This window comes from Hirundo rustica, chromosome 7 (assembly GCF_015227805.2).
Source record: "Hirundo rustica isolate bHirRus1 chromosome 7, bHirRus1.pri.v3, whole genome shotgun sequence".
Taxonomy (NCBI): Eukaryota; Metazoa; Chordata; class Aves; order Passeriformes; family Hirundinidae; genus Hirundo; species Hirundo rustica.
The window spans coordinates 9,177,862-9,192,758 of NC_053456.1; the positions used below are offsets into that span (position 1 = coordinate 9,177,862).

General features: G+C 45.8%; 2 protein-coding genes across 7 annotated transcripts in view; one reads left to right on the top strand and one right to left on the bottom strand.

The window, feature by feature from the left end:
• OSBPL11 (oxysterol binding protein like 11) overlaps nucleotides 1–3,166 on the top strand; it is a 43,500-nt gene extending 40,334 nt beyond the window's left edge. For 4 of the 6 annotated variants that reach the window (XM_058421381.1, XM_040069988.2, XM_040069987.2 and 1 more), the window contains one exon: nucleotides 1,189–3,166. In XM_058421381.1, coding sequence (XP_058277364.1) covers nucleotides 1,189–1,266 — 78 coding nt within the window. In that variant the 3' untranslated portion in view covers nucleotides 1,267–3,166. The remainder of the gene's footprint in view (nucleotides 1–1,188) is intronic. The other 2 variants (XR_005701687.2, XR_005701688.2) reach the window with 2 other exon arrangements.
• A 1,685-nt stretch (nucleotides 3,167–4,851) lies between these two features.
• The window catches only part of LOC120755239 (TGF-beta receptor type-2-like), a 31,639-nt gene continuing 21,593 nt past the window's right edge, over nucleotides 4,852–14,897 (bottom strand). The window contains exons 4-8 of the mRNA XM_058421371.1: nucleotides 12,019–12,818; nucleotides 11,765–11,906; nucleotides 10,451–10,578; nucleotides 6,492–6,660; nucleotides 4,852–6,302 (exon numbers count right to left, since the gene is read on the bottom strand). Of these exons, the coding sequence (XP_058277354.1) occupies nucleotides 6,244–6,302; nucleotides 6,492–6,660; nucleotides 10,451–10,578; nucleotides 11,765–11,906; nucleotides 12,019–12,818 (1,298 nt within the window). The 3' untranslated portion in view covers nucleotides 4,852–6,243. The remainder of the gene's footprint in view (nucleotides 6,303–6,491; nucleotides 6,661–10,450; nucleotides 10,579–11,764; nucleotides 11,907–12,018; nucleotides 12,819–14,897) is intronic.

Here is a 14,897-nt window from a genome sequence, read left to right on the forward strand (position 1 = left end):
AAGGTGACATAAGAATTCCTAAGCATGTAAAGGTGTGACTTCATTCTCCACTTTGTAAATACTTGGATTTTGCATCAAAATGTTTTCCAGTTTTCTGGTCCCGTTTCTGTTAACAAGCACTTCCTCAATGGCATATGGAAAAATACCCAAAGAAAATAATCAGTAGTACTAATTTTACTGAGGTTGTGTGTTTATGTACCCAAGGTATTATTGTTAGCCAGAAGGAATTGAGCTCATTCTCAACTTACCACTTTTTTTGTTCTTCTACATTGCATTTTGGATCAAGCTTATTTGTTTAGTGTCTTAACCTGTACTTCAGTAATAATAGTAGTAGTAATAATATAGTAAGAGTTTTAACAAGGGGAAGTGCTGCCAGCCCAGGAGGATTGGGGGATGCTGGTATGATAACTTTGGAATAGGGGGGTTTTTTGTGATCCATGTGGTGAGTCCTTGCTTGTGTGGAAACCTTTGCTGAGCCCTATGCAACAGGAGGCAGTCTTGAGTAATATTAATGCTGTAGTAGTTTAGATTCTCCTTACAGTGAAAGCTTTATCTGTTACACTGCAGTAATGTAATTCCCCCTCTTCTTCTCATAATTGTGATCTAGTAAGAGTTTAGAACATAGGCTAAAAGATCTTTCTCTTGGACATATTCCAGGTTTGTTTTGTCTAGTTCAGGACTAGCTCCCATGAAGGTTTTTGTTCTCTAAAGCTGTGTTACTATGATTAGCTCGAAGTTAGATAGTTGTATTGTTAGATTTGCAAAAGATGAAATTCTGTTGCTAGTCCAGGATGCAGATGTACACAGAAAACATTTAAATGTGATCCTGAGCACTGCATTTCTGGGTGAGCAGTGGGCCAAAGGTAGAGCTGATAATCCTGGGTAGCTGCCTTTCTGCTGGCTGCTTATCTGGCTTCTGAAGGTAATTTGGATCACACAGTTGAGAAGGGTGGCTTTTTGACTGGGTTAATTACCAGTGCAGTCCCCTCCCAGAGAGCGCGGTGGATCGGCAGGAGCCTGCACGTGTCCTGAAAGCAGTGTCAGCAGCCTGCGGTGCTGATCTCTGTGAAGCTAAAGATACCAGCTCTGTCCCTCTGCTGTTCACAACCATCAGTCTAATAGTTGTGTGAAGGCAGTTCTCCCAAGGCAGTGTCTTTGTGATAACCATACTTTCTCTTTAAATTGCAGGGAGATGGCTGGGTTTACCATAAACCCCTCTGGAAAACGGTCTCTGCCGCACAAACTCAGCAAACGGACAGTAACTAGAGAAAAGCTGCTTTAAGATGAGTTTTCTGATTTTCCTCTCCTTTTCCTCTGTCTCTCAGAACACAGTAATCACACTGAGTGTCCCCTTTTTATGTAATTGTGCAAGTTTAATGAGCGTAAAGAAGTAACTATACTAGGGCACTTTAAAGCTATTTAAAAAAGAAAAAAAGGTAAAAATCCAAGTTGTAGAGACAAACCTGCCAGGTACACTCAACCAACTTGTTTTTTTTGTATGATCCAAGAGATTTTATCTGCATTGTGTAAGATTCTTCTAAGTAGATCTGATTGCAAAAGCTGCCTGAGAGAAGAAGGAACCTGTTGGATTTTAGAGTGACATAGGAACTCTTTCGGAATCTGTGTCAAGCTCTTTAATCACTGAAACCTCCTCGGTACACGTGTAGACAGCAGCAGCAGAAAATTGCTGCTTTTATGCCTGATAATTAACCTTCTTGGCAAAAACTGGAAGGGTGTTTGGAAGATGTGCCTGAAATCAGTATTAAGAAACAACTGGATCATGACGACCTTTTCTTCGGAGAGAACGCCTGCATGCATTGGAGGAATATGGGATGTACGTAGAGACTACTTTTCTTTTTTATGGTTTTATAAAAGCAATTAGAAGTGTAACCATGGAGAAATTTTTCCTCTGAAATGTTTTAATATACTTGAAATAATTGACTTGAATTGGAAAAGTAATTTGAACACTTTTCAGCTCTAATTTTATTAAATCTCTTTGAGTGACTGTTTTTTCTCAAGTTATAATATAATGAGATCTGGCCTGTTTTTTCTCCTCCAACTTCTCTTCCTGAGGACTAAGGCTTTCAAAATGAGCAGAAAACGTACAGTTTTGTATTTAAATTTCTCTGCCCATCTGATCGTTTCAGAGATGAAGTATCAGTGTTACGAACTGTCCTTTGGGTTGTTTTGTTTTTTCTCCTGTGGCATTGTTCAGAACAAAGGAGTGAAACGTGACCTTGAATACATGGACTGTAGGTCCTGGTTTTTCATCTTACCATAAAAAAAACCCCGAACATCTGATTATGCTGAGGACTGGGTATTGATTTGAAACACAATCAGATATCAGGAAACTGTATTCAGGTACAAACATCCTTTTTTTTTTTTTCCCTCCTTTTTATAACTATTTTATTGAAGTCTAAGAATTGCTGGCAATTAAGAATAGTACTTACTATGGCTTTCGTTATTGTTGTAACTACAAGCTACCTTAATTTTTCCAACAGTGGTGCCTTAATCTGTTTTTTCTTCTGATGTAGTCTTCCAATCAGTGTATATAACATTATCTGCCACTTCCCAGCCATGGCAATGGCTGCACCTGATTCAGCATCATGAGAACTCACAACTGTGTGGTCTGGTACGATGTTTTCCGTAGCGAAGATGCAGGTGTAAGAATGCATCAGAAGGTTTAAATAACCACATTAACTTTCAACACAAACTGTAAATCATGCAAAAAAAAAAAAAAAAAAAAAAAAGAGTTGGGTTTATGCACAACTGTTCTGATCCTCTTGTACCTTTTTTTTTTTTTTTTCCTGTGAAATGCACTGAGATCTCAATGCAAGTCATAGTCTGTTTGTGAGAAGTGGGGGGGGATAATAAAGCTACAAAATGATTCATTTGTTCTGTCTGCTTTCCTAGAGATCAGGTGACCAGGAAAGAGTAGGTGGTTGTTTTCTTTCATGCTGGAGATCTGTCTGGGCTGTCCTTGGTCCCCAAAGTGGGATATTTTGGCAGTACATGCTTGAGTGGTAACTATTCTCCAGCAGAAAAATGTTTTAGGCCCTGCTTGTCTTGTTTGTGATATTCTATACAACCATCCTGTTGTGATAGTTTTGGATATCCATTGGGCATTTTCATGTTTAACCCGGAATAAAAATAAAAATTAAAATAGTGGGATTAGTTCCTCCTTGTTTCTGGGTCTGCGGCACATTTGGCTCCTTGGCCAGTTCCAGGATTTGGGGTAGGAACTGTGGTGGCAACGTGTGAAATTCTTCCCTGGTTCATCAGTACCTGTACCTAAATGGGGCTGGTAGAGAAACAGATTACCACTGTATACATTTCATAGTTGTTTTATCCGTGTCACATGGCACATTTGCTTTAAACAAACAGCAAGGGCTGTGGTGCAAGGCCCAGCTTTTAATATTGCAGTGTTCAGAGCAAAAGCAAACCTTTTTCAGCTGAGCACACTCCAGGGTTCAAACTTAAGCTAACTAAAATACAGACTTACAACTCTGTCACTAAACTGAGCTTAAAATTTTGATTTGGGATTTGTCAGGGTGATGGCTGTAAATGAGACTGAAAAGCTCCCATGTTGACCATAAACCCATTTGTGTTCCTTATATAATACTATTAGTCAAGTTATTTCTCTTCCTACCTCATCTGGTATGCTTGTGGTTTCACTCTAAGAAAGCTATTACTAATTTTGTTGTGTAAAAATAGACCTAATGCTGAAGAAATACTTTGCTACAATACATGAAGTAATTTCTTTTAACATGGGGATGTTTCTGGGAAAAAAAGAAAGTAAAGCCTTCCTTCGCTCAAGTGATCACCAGGACTGGAATAGTTCCTGATATGGATTTAGTTATGATGCAAATTTCTTCTGCTTCTAGAAACAAAGGAAATAGTTGAAAACCATTTAAAAAGAAAAAAATCTAGCCACTGAATATCCAGCTTAAATTGTAATTGTGATTCTTCTGAGAGTGGCAAACACCCTGTGGAGTAATGGATGTATTTTTAACTCAGACCAGATTTGATTCTCTTGCATAACTGATGTTGTTTCCATCCTGTACCTTCTGGAGCAAAGGGAAGGGCTCAGTGCTGCTTCCTGTGTGGATACTTGCTAGAACCACAGTGTGTTCCAACAGGGGACATGGCAAAATAGGACATTGGCTTATGTTACCGTCTGTCTTCTTGGCTTGGTTGGGCCTCACTGAAGTTAAGAGCAGAATTTTCATTGATCTCAATGGTTTTAGCCTCCCTGAATTATAAATAGATCTTGGATCTTAAAGAAGTGTCTTTAGAGGTGCTGTGCAGCCTGCTGCTGCTCACAGAAAATGGAGTGTGACAACTCAGCCCTGTTTAGCACAGGCATTCAGGTGTGTGATCCTGATGGATTTGTGTTCTGTGGAAAAACGCACTATGCAAATTGATTTGTTCAAGATTTTAGGCATGGGTAGGGGAAAAGATAATGTTTTTCAGCTTATTTATAGTATGAATTGTCAAGCCTAGGATGAAGTCTGTCTCCCCAGGAGGATTTGGATTTCAGCCATCAGAATCAGAGGTGCAGCCTTCAATGTCTAGTTTGCACAGTCTGATCCCCCTCTGTCCCTGTCACTTGTGGGAAGAACAAGTCAGAGTGTCTTTTAAATCATTTTGAGCTTGGAAGAACAAGTGAACACATTCATCAGTGTGTCCAAACAACATGGTATGGAAATTCTGCACAAAATACTATGGGGAAGAAAAGATTGGACAGCCTGGAGGGGAGTTTGGTGTGCTCCTGTATTTTTTTATCTCCATGACACAAAAGCTGCCCTATGCTCTGTTTCTCTTGTGCTAGGAGCAGTGGTTATAATAAATTAAAGAAATGAGGCTGAAGTCAGGTGGGTTGGAAAAGGTGTATTTGTGGGGAACTGGGGAGGGTGTGCTTCAAGAGAAAAGGATTAACTTGAAAAATTATGAGGTGTCAGGAGGTAGCAGCCAGGTGAAGATTAGTGAGAATGACAGGTGTGGTCACAGTTGCAGATGGTATAAGTGGTAGCTAAGCAAATTTTTTGTTATTTAGATTTGGTGAAACCTAATTTATTCCACTTCTGTCCCTCTTTGAAGTGTTTAGAGACAATAGGCTTTTAATTTAGCAGCTGTAAAAACAGTTCAGGGAGGTGGAAACAATAGCTAGAGAAGAAAAGTGGTTTTTTAATATGGGTTAATGCTGTCATAGCTGAGCACTTAAGAGAACCAAACCAACCCTGCAGATCTGCTTCCCTGCTCCACACTGAGCAGCCTGAGCTGTAGAAAACCTGTGGCTGTTGCATGGTTTGCTCCCTTCCCCTCTTCCTGGGCTGATCCATGCAGCTGTGTGATGGCAAGAAATGTCTTCCTCTCGGATGCTATCCCAAAAAATACACCTCTGTGTAGGTCAGGTCACCTCTGTGTGTCAGGTATGGGCTTGCAGGGCTTAGGAGCACCAGAGCTCTTTGCTCCCAGGGGTGAAGGGATTTGCACAGTACCAGGGTTCAGAGTGAGGCGTGACTTACCTTTCCTTCATTGGTTTCCAGAACAGAGGCAGCCTGGGTTGATCTGGTGACGGTGGGAATAAAGGTCTCAGTTGGGTCTGATCGTGTTTCCCCAGGTGGGGTCGCCCAGCAGGGACGTGTGAGAGTTTCCAGAAGAACTGGCCAACATCATGTGTTGACACAGTTCCTGTGGCACAGATCTGGCTAGAGGTGGCTGGAAACTGGTCTGATGGGGGAAAGGATTGTCTAGATATCCTGCATGGAGAGTTTTTAGGGTGAAGCAGCCATGTCTACACTGGTGACTTCTTTTTTCTCTCTCAAAGAAGCTTCCCTGAGATGCACCCACCTGAACTCTCAATTAACCCAGTGAAGAAAGGTATGTTGGAGTTGCATCGTATCAGGCTTTTACAAACTGGATCATTGTGGATCTTTGCACGGTGTTGCATGAGTGATTTTCTTGGATGTCAGCATTTCTTCCATACAGGGTGCAGTACACCTCACGATGTCTTTTTTTCCTGCTACAACAGATTTTGTGTGTGTGTAGGCCGTTAAAAAGAGGGAAATCGTTTTAATCACTGCAGAATAAGTTAGAAAAGAAACTCATGATGACAGTATGGAAGGACTTAAAAAAGACAGACTTGGAATTCGGGTGCATATTAATAAAAGATTAAACATTATTTTAAAAAATAATAAAAGGAATGCCTTGCATCATTATACATTTTAAGTAAGTACAAAGTCAGCTCATGTAATAATGTTTCATTTTAACCAAAATATTGATTCCACAGTTCGCTGTATCTGTGGGAGGAAACAGATCTTATAAATAATTTATGTACTAGATCTTAGTTCCATTTTGAAAAACAGTGAGGTTCTTTTCCCCCATGAGCTAAATGCTTCCCCCATATCCTCTTGTTCCTCGTGATGAGGACTTTTGCCTGCTGCGTCACTGAATGTTTCTGCTCCCGTCACTGTCCTGGTGCTCCTCACCTGGAGAAGCTGTTTTGCTGGCCTCGTTGTCCGTGTTGTTGTTGAGGATGTCATCACAATCCATCTGTGCCATCAGGTTGAAGCGCTCAGCCACACAGTGGGCCGTGAGCCGAGCCTCGGGGTCGTGGTCCCAGCACTCCGTGATGGTGTCGCACAGGAAGCGCATTCCCTGCAGTCAGAAGGGCTGAAATTAGGATCAGAGGGCAGGAAGAAGAGGATCTAACACTGTCTCCGTAGTTTACCACACTTCTGACAGCCTCCTTCATAAAGGCTGGTTTTGGCCAAGCTTGAGCACAAGAGGAATCAGCCTCGGTAAGTTGTGGAGGTTCTGCTGCTTCCACTGGCACTGCTTGTGTTACAGCAGCAGCCTCAGCTCCCACAGCATCTGCTCCAAAACATTCCCCATGTTCCCTGGAAACTGGCTTGTGTTGGCTGAGAGACTTGAAGCCTGTTTCCTTTCAGCACCTATTTATTTCCTGTCTCAGCCTTGCCCGTTTGGATCAGAGCATCCTAAAATCAGGAGGGACAGGAGAGGTGTGGATAGTGATCTGTAGGCTGCTGGGTTTGAGCGGTGCCCTGCCTGTTACACCTGGAGGGAGGGGATGGCAGAGGGAGGTGGTTTTCAAAGGTAGGTTTGGAAATAATTTCCTAAGTCTGACTTCTTGTTTTAGTGGCATTCTGAAAGGGTGTGCCATGTCAAACACTCATTGCAGTGTGCAGCTGAACCTTGTTCTCTTCTCACAAAACAGTGTTTTGGTTGAGATGGCCTGAGGTGCTTCCCAGAGCACCGGGAGTTCCTTTCAGGTGCAATGCTTACATCTCCCAGAAAGCTAATTTCTTTTTTTGCCCAGTTGTGTAGGGCTCTGAAAAGAGTCAATATTTTGGCCCTAGGAACAAATAAATGGTAGTATTCAGCTGGTGCTTTTCCCACTCTTGAGCTAGAAACAACGAGCAGCAGATGCTCTGTTGAACCTTCCCTTGCCCATGTAATTCCATCATGTGCTATTGCTCTTGGCATCATTGTCAACTAAAGTTAGAACACAGTGGAAAAATCATTATTCTAAATAAAGCTTCATTGTTTTCAGTGGGTTTTATGTATTTCTTAATTTGCATCTAAGAGAACTCTAAAGTTTCATATTGACCCACACAGGAGGAAAATCCAGGTCCTACAGAGGTACAGGGTCAGTTCCATCTGCCCTTCTGCACCTTACTCAGAACTCACTGCTAAGGTTCACTGTGCTAAATCTTCCATAATAGACACAGACTGGAGAGAGCAGGATTGTACAGCAAAACTGACAGATGGTATGTTTCAGCACCCCTGACGTCACTCATTTATTAGCTTAGTTGAAAGGATTTGAGGGTAATTAATTACATGCAAAAGTGAGTTTGCTTAGGTGAAGCTTTTAAAGTCATCCTGTTCTCAAACAGGACATCCAAGGTTTTCTGTACTTATTTTTCCCTGAAATCGTAACATTTATTTACAGTTTGCCTTGTGGTGATGATGCTCTTTTGAATGGTGTAACTGAAACATCTTGTTTGGCTTAGAAAATGAACTTAGTTTGGCTTTTATATTTGATATCTGTTTTTCTAAGATTGCAAAGAGTGCTGAGTTGCACAAGTGTATTTTTAGTGGCAATAATTGACTTAAGCTTCCACTGCTCCTTCCTGTCCTGCACCAGCCTCTGGTTGTGCCAGTACATCACTCTGTTCAGCTGTTTTGTGAACCAGATTCAGGAATTTACCTGGCCTAAAAAAACCTTTTTTTTTTTTTTTTTTTTTTCTTTTTTAATAAGCTGGGGTGTGAAACAAGGTAGAAGCATGGACCTAAGGGGTCTGTAAGTTATTTGGGAAAGTGGGGATGAATTTCTTCATCTGACTTTGTTGTGGGCCCTTGCAAGCAGTTTCCCTGAAGCTGCTATTGGGTGAGTCAGCCCTGTCAGTGAAATTAGTGCTGACACTTGCTGAAAATCAAACCATGGTCTTCACTTGACTGAGAGCAGTCCTGACGGTTTAAACGTGGAAGTAGCATTTGGAGCTCTGCAGCAAACTTATTTTCACTAGTGGGAACATCTGTGGGTGCCTCCCATTCAGGTGAATGACGTGTCACCCTTTGGTGTCACCCAGCACTTCCTCCCACGAGAAGCCAGCCCGGAGTGGCACAAGCTGGTGGCTTTCTGCTGCTTCCCAGCAGATGGTGCTGCCCAATTCCTCATCCTAGGGAGAATGGTTGCAAAATGCCCAGAAAATGCTGTAAAGCCAGGTTTGTAAGATGTTTATTAGAGTGGCAGAGATTAGTCAGAGAAAAACTGTCAGCAACGGGATGTGGCTTTTCTGTTCCTCTTTCCCAGTCATGGTCCATCACTGGTCCAAGTAAAAGTTCCCACCTTATAAGCCTTGCTCTGCCTGCTACCCCAGCATTATTTCTGGGAGGTGACTGCAGTCAGCCTCCCTTCAGCCCTGGGAGCAGCACAGTTAAGCTCACTCTATCAAAGTGTGATTTTTGACTGTGCATGCCTCTGTGTATTTTTTCTGTGGTTTCAAAGTTTATCAGAGACCCTGGGAGGTGAATGTCTGAGATGAATACTCAAAGGCTTCAAATATGTGGCACTGTTGATTAAAGTTCCTGTATTTGCCTTTGTCAATGAAAAAGGCTGGGTGAGCTCCAGGAATGGACTCTGAAACTGAATCAGAAAGTGACTGATAAACTCCCCAGGGGTGGTCCTGCAGAAGGAATGGATTCATTTGATGCTGTTTGCAGTTTTGGGCAGTCAGGTCAGCTGTGAGTCTTTGGACAAGCATGGTTTTGAGAGGAGACGTTGTAGGGAACATGTGGCCTCCTAAGGTTAAGAAATTCTTTCTTTTTGCAAAGCCTACCTCTGTGTGCCAGCAGGGCAGAGTGGGAGCAGAGGTGGTGTGTTTTATGGGTGAATACTGCAAAGTGATGCACTGAGCACTGCAAGGCTCTGAAAGCCAGCAAGCTCAATGTTCCAGCTTGATTTTCAGGTGAATGGGAGTGTTGATCAGCAGATGGTGTTTTTCCACAAGACATGTGAAATTCAAGAAGTACCAAAGTCAGGTAAGATATGGCAGTCAGGATCAGCATGCCTGTTGCCCCTCGTGTCCGTAGTGTGTGGCAGAAAGCACTGGCCTGGGGCAGAGGACTCTGTCAGGGCCAGGAGGGAGCTCTGTTTCTGTAGCTGGTTGCTCTGGGTGTGCTTGTGGGTGGTTTTAACAGAGCACATTATTTCACTGCTGAAATGTTCCTGTTCTAGAACACTGGGTTATGCCCCCTGTGCTGACTCTGTGCTTTGCTTTCAGACCCTCTGAAGGCTGGTGAAAGACTTCCCTTGACAAGCCCTGAGTCTTGCTTGAGTCCCTGCTCTCAGCTTCACTCACTCTTCTTGAGTGTTTCCCATGAAGGAGATGCTTTCTGGTTTGCTCTTCCTTGTAGTAATGGAAATTTCTCTCATGTTGAAGGTAATTTTGAGCTTGAAACCTCCACAGCCAAGTAGGCAGAAAGCTGGATGTGCCCCTCCGTCTCTGCTGTGGATACCTGTGTGTGAGGGATCTCATGTTTCCTAAACCTTCCAGACAAGGTGCTTAGGGGAGAAGTGGGGTGAACTCCAGTGATTTACTGTTTCATGAGAAGAGCTGCACTGAAAGCTCCATTTTGCTGTTATCCTCAGGGTATCTGAAACCCATCACCTGCCATGCACAGTTTCCTGATCATGGCTATTGATGGACACATTCTGCTGTGCCCATGGGCTGGTGGCTTTTGTGCAACAAGGAAATGAGTCCAGTGTGACTTGTTTGTGCCCAGCCATTAACAGTAGAGATAAAAGGAGATCCCAGGAGTTCTGCCTGCTTTTTCTTTAACTATAAAATTATTTTTTCAGGCTGGTTTAGTGAGGAAGGACAAGGTGTGTTGCTCTTTTCTGAACCAGTTGCTCCCAGCTTACCTGGTGCACCAGCCAGCTGCTTGGGATCTCGGGCCGGCCTCTGCCATGCAGCACGATGTCCCTCATGGTGTCCACGCAAGGCTGCTCCTGGACTTTTGACCCAAAAGGCAGCTCATAATTCTTTACCTCTGCAAGGAAGCAACAGCAGCATTACGGGATGTTTCCAATGCATTCCCTGCTTTGTTTTGGTATGGCCCACTGGATGAGAATGGTTTTGTTTTTTAATAGTCTGCAAAAAAAAAAATATAGGCAGATCTGGAAACAATTGAGAATTTGAACACAGAAATGTCGTGCTGAGTTTTCACATAGAGGTTCTTTTCAGAGACAGCACCGAGGAACCATCTGACCTCCTCCCCAAACCCAAAAGATGCAGTGCAAAGGACCTGGTGTGTCTTTGGGTGAGGCAGTTTGAGCAGGCAGAAAGTACTGTGCTGGTGAAGGATAGGAGGGTGACTGTGACATGAGAATTTCCAGATCTCTGCTACAGGCAGGGAATGGGTTAGAGGAGAAATGGCCTTTCCCGAAGAGCCAACCCCATGCTGTGGAAGACCAAGGAGAAAGTGGCTGTTGGCAGAGGTGAGAGGCCACCCTGGTTTCTGCCAGCTGCTGCCTGGATGTGAATGCAGGTGAGATATGAGTGGGGAGAGATAGCCTGGGAATGCTGGCTTGGGAACAAAGGATGCCTGGGGCATCCAAGTCAGCAGGGGCCTCCCATGGGGCTTGCAGGGCAGTTGGAGCAGCTTTCTGGCCAAGGATTGAGGGTTCCTGGAGTTCAATGGGCTTGTATTGTGAGTAGGTGGGGTAGGGAAGGAAGGTAAATGGGAGCAGGCAGGGGCTAACTCCAGGGCACTTAATGAAATATTTTGCTACATGCAATTGCAGATGCCAGGATGTGGCTCTGGGAAGTGACAGGGTAAATCATGCTGTCAGGCTGGGGTTTGTGAGTTCTCACTGCAACATAAGCTCTCTGGTATTGTCTGAAGGAAAAAATGGTTGATGAGGGGGAGGTGCCTTTGGCTCTTCCTGCTTGGTCTGCTTTGCATCACCAGCAAAGGCTCCATGGGACTTGGCAGCTCATCAGCTTTGAGCAGGGGCTGGACCAGATGTCCCCATGGGGGTCCTGTCCTGCTCCTTGACCACTGAGCCACCCCCCTTAAGCCATGGCACGCAGAGCTCTGGGGAATCTGTCACCAGCTCTTGGCAGCCTTGCAGAGACCTGGGCCACCCCAAGTCACGTCTTGTGCCATCAGTTGGGATGTGTGAGCAAGGGAGCTAAAAAGGCACACAGCAACCCGGCTGCGATGATGCTCCTACCTCCTACCACTTCACATCTGGAGGCCATTTCCCACAGAACAAGGGCCATGGAGTAGACATCCATCTGCTTGAAAGACTCCAGGTCTTCCAGGTTCACTCTGGACTCCAGGACCTCTGGGGCCATGTACCTGGCGGTGCCCACCTGGCCACAGAGAGGAGAGAGGCATTAGCAGGGGTGGGTGAGGAGTTCAGCCACGGGACGTGGGGGTGGCTGCGAAAGGCTCCTCCAGGGAGGGTTGGCAGCTCATACTTGCCTGCCCGCTGTTGGCAAAGTCATCCACCGTCAGGGAGGGGTCGAGGCGAATGGCGATGCCGAAGTCGCAGAGCACGCACTCCTGCTCGTTCTTCACCAGGACGTTTGTGCTCTTGATGTCGCGGTGGGCGATGGGGATTTTCGGGCGGCCGCAGGCGGTGTAGTCGCTGTGAAGGTGGGCCACCCCGCTCACCAGGGACCCGGCCATCTTCTGCAGGTCCATCCAGCTCAGCACGTGGCGGGAGAGGTAGTCCTTGAGGTTGCCGCGGCTGTGGTAGGCCGTGATGAGCCAGTACTCCCGGCGGGGCCCCGCGCCCCGGTCCTCGGCGGTGAGGAACTGCAGGACGCTGTCGTGCCTGAGGCTGCTGTCGGTGAAGATCTGGCTCTCGTTCTTCCAGGAGGAGTATTCCTCGCAGGGGAAGATCTTCACGGCCACGGTCTCGTACTGCCCCGAGTGGCTGCGGCTCAGCTTGGCCCTCCACACCTCGGCGAACTGCCCTTTGCCCACCATCTCGTCCAGCTCGATGGGCAGCAGCTCAGCGGGGCGGCGGCCGGCGCTGGTGCCGGCCGGGCTCTCGTCCATCAGCACCGACAGCTTCTCCTCCCGCTCCGTTGCCTTCCCCTGCTCCAGCAGCGCCGGCGGCTGTCCCTGTTTCCCAGCCCAGGCCTTGGCTCTCTTGCGTCGCTTCTGCGTGCGGCAGAGGTAAAATATCACCGTGATCATCACCGCCACCAGCAGCGGGGGCAGGAGGCTGATGGCAGCCACTGGGATCACCTCTTTGCTCTGCAGCATGGAGTAGCCTGAGGGGAGGAAAGCAAAGAGAGGTGCTGCCGCTGCTGCGGGTCTGCCGCAGCTCGTTTTCATCACGCGGAGGAGGAAAGCACGCAAAGCTGTTAATGGAGCGCAGCCCTTTGCGGGGCCGCGCAAGGGCTCATCCCCACACAGAACCCAGATGTAGGCACTTAGCAAGGGGGCTGATCGGTTTTGGTCTCAAATTTAGCTCCATTTATCAACAAGACACAGGCCAGAATCGCTTGGATGGGTCAGTGTGGCACAAGAGACTGCAAAGGACCTTTTGGGGGTCACAAGCTCCACTTACGCACGTGGCAAGGGGAGCTTGGCTGGAAATAACAATGATAAATCTGAGGCAAGGCTCGAGCACAGCAAATCTCTGAGGAGGCTTGGGGTTGAAGCTTTGCTGGACCCCTGTGGTACACAGAGAGCCAGAAGGGATGCTGGGGGTGGGCAGTGTGCAGGACCCAGCCCAGGGGAGTGCCGAGATGCTTTGCAGGATAATTAGCACACAGGAGCATCATTTCAGCACTTGTCTGCCGGTGCTGGCATCTCCTTCCTCAGCCCATTACAAGAGCAACCCCAACAATCACCAGGGCATGGCTGCATTTGTTTTATTTCTTTTAAACCCCCTGTTGGCCTTCAGATTGTCAGGGGGAGGACACCCACACAAAGCCATAACCCTCACACAACATATAATTGTCTGATCCTTTGATGTTCATGATTCCTGGAATAAACATGCTGACTTCAGTAGAGATATTCAAGTAAAATCTTACTCAGAGGTTTTTCTGCCAAGTATAATAACCCAGGGGAAGAGGGATAAGAATCATTCCATAAGCAAAACTCTCGCTGCTTGACCTCAGTGTGTGCAGATCATAATTCAGGTTCTGGAAAAACAAAGCATTTAGCTATTTTCCTTGGCAAATTTCAAAAAAATGTGCTGCAGCTAATTTCTGCAAGGCTGTGAAAGCGTTTCTAAAATAGGCATCAGGTTTAAACCACAAGATCAACCTAAACTGATATAAATCAATAACTAACTCAGGAATATGTTTATTTTGGAAGGTATCAGGCTTGGATATCACCTACTGCTTTAATGGATTTACCCGATGCTTTATATCCCATCTTTGAAACTCTGAAGAAAGAGAAGATATTTTTAAGGGAGTTGTGTGCACAAGTCCCAAAAAGGGGAAGTTAACACAGCTTCAGGAAATTCCTTTGTGAGGATGCCCCTTCCTGATGGAAGTTTTTTGATACACAGGGGCTGCAGCAGGTCTTAGACCCCTTCTGTGGAGAGCAAATGTAGTTGCTCTGGCAATAACCACAGATCTGCAAACCCGTGCCTTGTTGAGCATTGCTGCATGGCTCTATCCATCCCTGCTGAGGGGATATGGACCTCCAGGGCCTGGCTCAGCAGGAGCACAGGTGGAAAGGACTTGCCACGCCACCACCCTTCTCACCATCTTCCCAAGGTCCCACCTGGGCTTCTGTGTGCACAGCTCTAGGAAATGATGGCTCTGTGTGTTCATTAGCGTGGCCACTGAGTTCTGATGGAGTCCCCTGCACCCCTACTGCGAGGGCAATACCACCCAGCAGCCCAGACCTGAAAACAGAGCTTAAGGAATCAAGAAACAGAAGAAAATCTGCCTGCTTCAGCTGCCAGAGAAGTGCTTGTCTTGCTAGGTATTTCTCTGCTGAGGAATTGTCTATACCATTGAATATGACCATGAGTTAATATTTAGAATGGAAATGATCCCTTAAAGCAGAAGAAAAGGATGTAAAGAATGGGGTCTGTAAGCCTGGGGTTTGCCTAAGCTGGCCCCTGTCCCATATCTAAGAGGAGAGAGCTGTTAAAGACCTGCACTTGTTTTGCTGTGACTCCCAGCGCTTTCCACACTGGCTGACAGGAGGAGGCTGCTTATGGAGCCTTTGCTGGGGGTGGCATTTCCAATGAGCCAGTTGTCATTTTTGTGTGAAATTACATATCCCAGCACTGGCTTTGGGATCTATCTCTCCCTAGAAGTGTGTAGCTGTTATGTTTGGCTGGGGAAGCAGCAAAGAACAGCCAAATTTAGCATTATTTGCCTCTG